The sequence below is a fragment of the Myotis davidii genome, unplaced genomic scaffold (assembly GCF_000327345.1).
Source record: "Myotis davidii unplaced genomic scaffold, ASM32734v1 scaffold803, whole genome shotgun sequence".
In the NCBI taxonomy this organism is placed as follows: domain Eukaryota; kingdom Metazoa; phylum Chordata; class Mammalia; order Chiroptera; family Vespertilionidae; genus Myotis; species Myotis davidii.
Window position 1 is genome coordinate 1,548,842 of NW_006295567.1, and position 3,136 is coordinate 1,551,977.

At 61.1% G+C, this 3,136-nt stretch overlaps 1 protein-coding gene across 3 annotated transcripts in view; it reads right to left on the bottom strand.

Moving 5' to 3' along the window:
* The window catches only part of MVK (mevalonate kinase), a 34,812-nt gene that overhangs the window by 2,566 nt on the left and 29,110 nt on the right, over positions 1–3,136 (bottom strand). For all 3 annotated transcript variants that reach the window (XM_015568182.1, XM_006770325.2, XM_015568181.1), the window contains exons 8-9: positions 2,120–2,210; positions 1,622–1,738 (exon numbers count right to left, since the gene is read on the bottom strand). In XM_015568182.1, coding sequence (XP_015423668.1) covers positions 1,622–1,738; positions 2,120–2,210 — 208 coding nt within the window. The remainder of the gene's footprint in view (positions 1–1,621; positions 1,739–2,119; positions 2,211–3,136) is intronic.

Below are 3,136 nucleotides of genomic sequence, written 5' to 3' on the forward strand. Positions count from 1 at the left end.
GTGCCTTGCGGTGTGGCTCGGGTCACAGCTCTGCTCCAGGGTCCTAGGAGCGCCTGTGAGCCATGGAGACTGCCCATCATCAGCCGTCTGTGCAGCCCGCCTCCCCCCCAGCACTGAGACAAAGAGGCGGACAGGTGTGAGGGCTGGTGGCCAGCGTGTCTCAGTGGCCCGAGGGCTGGCTGTGAGGGAAGACTCATGGGGCCTCTCTCTGAGCCTGAGCACCAGGTGTCACATGGCTGAGGCAGGTTCCAGGCACCTGTCACATTCTGATCCAAAATCTGTCAGGACTGGATGACAGGTTGTGACACGGGAGAACAGCTCGCTGGTTTGAGCGCAAAGCTGTCCGGGAGCCATGCTACACGTTTCAACGCTGCCACAGCCAAAAATACACGCGATGTCTCATCAACGTGCTGTTCCGGGCGCTCTCCAGGGCCTCAGCGGGGCATATCGCGGGCAGTGCTCTATCATCATTAAATTTCCTGCTCGGGAGGACTGTTACCCTCCTCTCTACGTGAGAGGAATGGAGCCAGCCAGGCACAGGCTGGAATGAGGGCAAACGCACAGCAGTCAGGTGTGTCCGTGTGCCTGGCCTGTAGAAGGTGCTTGTTAAACGTTTGTTGGCTAAAGAAATAAATCCATTTGACCCCGGGCTCAGCCACTCACTGGCTGAAAACCTCGGAGAAAGTCGCTCCCTTCAGGCCTCCGTTTTTATGCCTCTAAAATGGGGGCAACGTGCCTACTCCACAGGTAGACTGTTGTAGGGATCAAGTGAGAAATCACTTCTGAAAAGACTTACAGAGTAGCAGCTCCCATTCACTCCAGGGCTGCAGACTCCAATGCTTACAGCAGGACAGGGTGGCACCAGGCAGACGGTGGTAGCTGTGGGCAAGCCTTAGGGGGTGGTGGGGACTGCGGAGAAGTGGGCACCACGGGGCCCTTCTGCACCTGTAGCTGACCGGTCCTGTGATTCTCGCAGGGAAGCCAGATGGCTTTTTACTGCCAGCCCACAGGCACCCGGCCAGACGGACCGTGTCTGACGATGCGGCCAGGCCCTCTGGCTTACGGAGCTGGTGGCTCAGCAGGCATTGTCCTTGCGCGTCACCCAGGAGACCTCACTGCATTCTTAAGACACTGCACGGGGTGGGGCCCGGATTCAGACCCGAGTCTAATTAAATCCAAAGCGTGCAGTCTCAACCTCTACACTGGAATTATGCAAAGGGTGGCGGGCTGGGACACTGATGATGAAAGAACAATAGCAGTCTGTGCCTGACCCAAGGCATGCAGGTCCTAGTTACTGAGTGAACACATGCAGTTAAGAAAAGCAGCAGGAAGGGGTGGCCAAGGGAGATCTCTCCTGGGCCCGTGGAAGACGGTCAGAAACATCCATCCAAGCGCGTTCCGTAACCCAGCCCATACCGCACGGCTGAGCGTTTTCCGTGAACTCTCTCACTTACTCCGCCTCATGGGAAGAGGCGTAAGATAGGGCACGGCTGCTCACATGTGCACACGCAGGATCCTGAGCTCAGGCCTGACCCCTGGGGATCGGGGCTCAGTCAGATGGGGAGCCCCTGCCTTAGATAGTGGGGTGCGTGAGTGACCCGTCCCGCAGACGGGTTCTTACCTCCAGCACCAGGTAGTGCTCCGGGGCTGGGGCCGCCGCCATCTCTCCCAGGACCCGCTCGCATGCCAGGGAAATGGCGTCCATGGAGGTCAGGAGGGGGGCCACGATCTCTGGGAACTGGAGGCAAAGGAAACAAGGGCCGGTGAGGCCTCTGGGCGGGCCCTGGACAGCTGCCCGGCAAGCAGGGGGGGTGGGGGGAGGAGGGCAGTGAGGGGGAGAGGAGGGGTCCCATTGCTCCCCTCTGAGGAAACCTCCTCTCCTCTGCCTTGCCCAGATGCCCAATAGAGGCAGGAGATTCTCGCTGCAAAGCCAGCATGCCGGAAGATCCTGCCCTGCCTCCCAGCTGGAGCGGGAACAGACAGCACCTCCTTTCCTGCCAAAACTCCTTCCCAAGCCCCGACTCCATCCCATTCCCCGATTAACCCCGAGGCAGAGGGAGGACGCCCGCCCATGGGCACCACCTGCCGGACACCCGCCCATGGGTGGAACCAGCAGCACCTTTAGCAGCCTGTTCCTGACGCCGAGCACCAGGGCCTTGGTGCTGCGAGGGACTTTGGTGTTGGTCAGGAGGATCTTCAGAGCCGGGGGCCTGCAGGCAGAGGGTCCCGTGAGCCCAGGATGGAGGAGCTGGGTCAGGGCAGGGGCAACCTGGGGCTCCACCTGCCCCACACAGAGGGGAGGCGGAGGCCCAGGAGTGACATCAGGTCAGGGGAAGCACTGACTCCAACCACAGCTGCACCTTCGCTTCAGCCCTGGACAGGCCATCCCTCCCTCCCTCTCTCCCTCCCTCCCTCCCTCCTTCCCTCCCTCCCTCCCTCAGCTCTGGGCACCTTATGTGCCAGGCAGAGCACGGCACACCGGGGAGTCAGAAGTTCAGTCTCCCCAGGGACGAGCACAAGAAGGGGCCGAGTTTCCGCCAAGCGCGCACTCCGGGAGCTGGAGTGCAGGGTGCTGGGGGCCAGGAAGGAAAGCAACAGGTCCCAGGTGGGTTGCTCTGCCCAGCGGGGACGCAGGGAGGGAAGAGGCCATGCAGCTGGTCGGTCCACACAGGAACCCGAGGGCAGGCTGTGGGGAGTCGGGTTCCCAGCGTGTGAGCCCACTCTTGCCCGGCTCCAACACCAGATGGGCCGGGAGGGAGTCCGGGAGGCCCAGGAAGCTGGCTCTCCAGCGTGGCCCTGTTGTCGTCACCTGCCCTCTGAGCTTGGTACCCCCTCCTAAAGCCACAGTCCTTGTGGTCGGCTGTCTTCGGGGCTCAGCCCTCGTTTCTTGTCATCCCAACCCGCCTTGTGGAGCGCTGCTGGGGGACGGAGGGGGGAGGATTCGGACGCTCTGGCTCAGACAGCTGGTGAGGGTAGACCCCTCCGTGCCTTTCCTCTCTTCTTTTCACAGCTCCGGGCTGTAAACGCAGCAGGGCTGGGAGAGGCTGCCAGAACCTGCTTGGTCTCACCGCCCATAAGCCCATGAAATTAATATCGATTCTCGGCCTTGGAGGCCGGCTTTTTTTTTTTTTTTTTC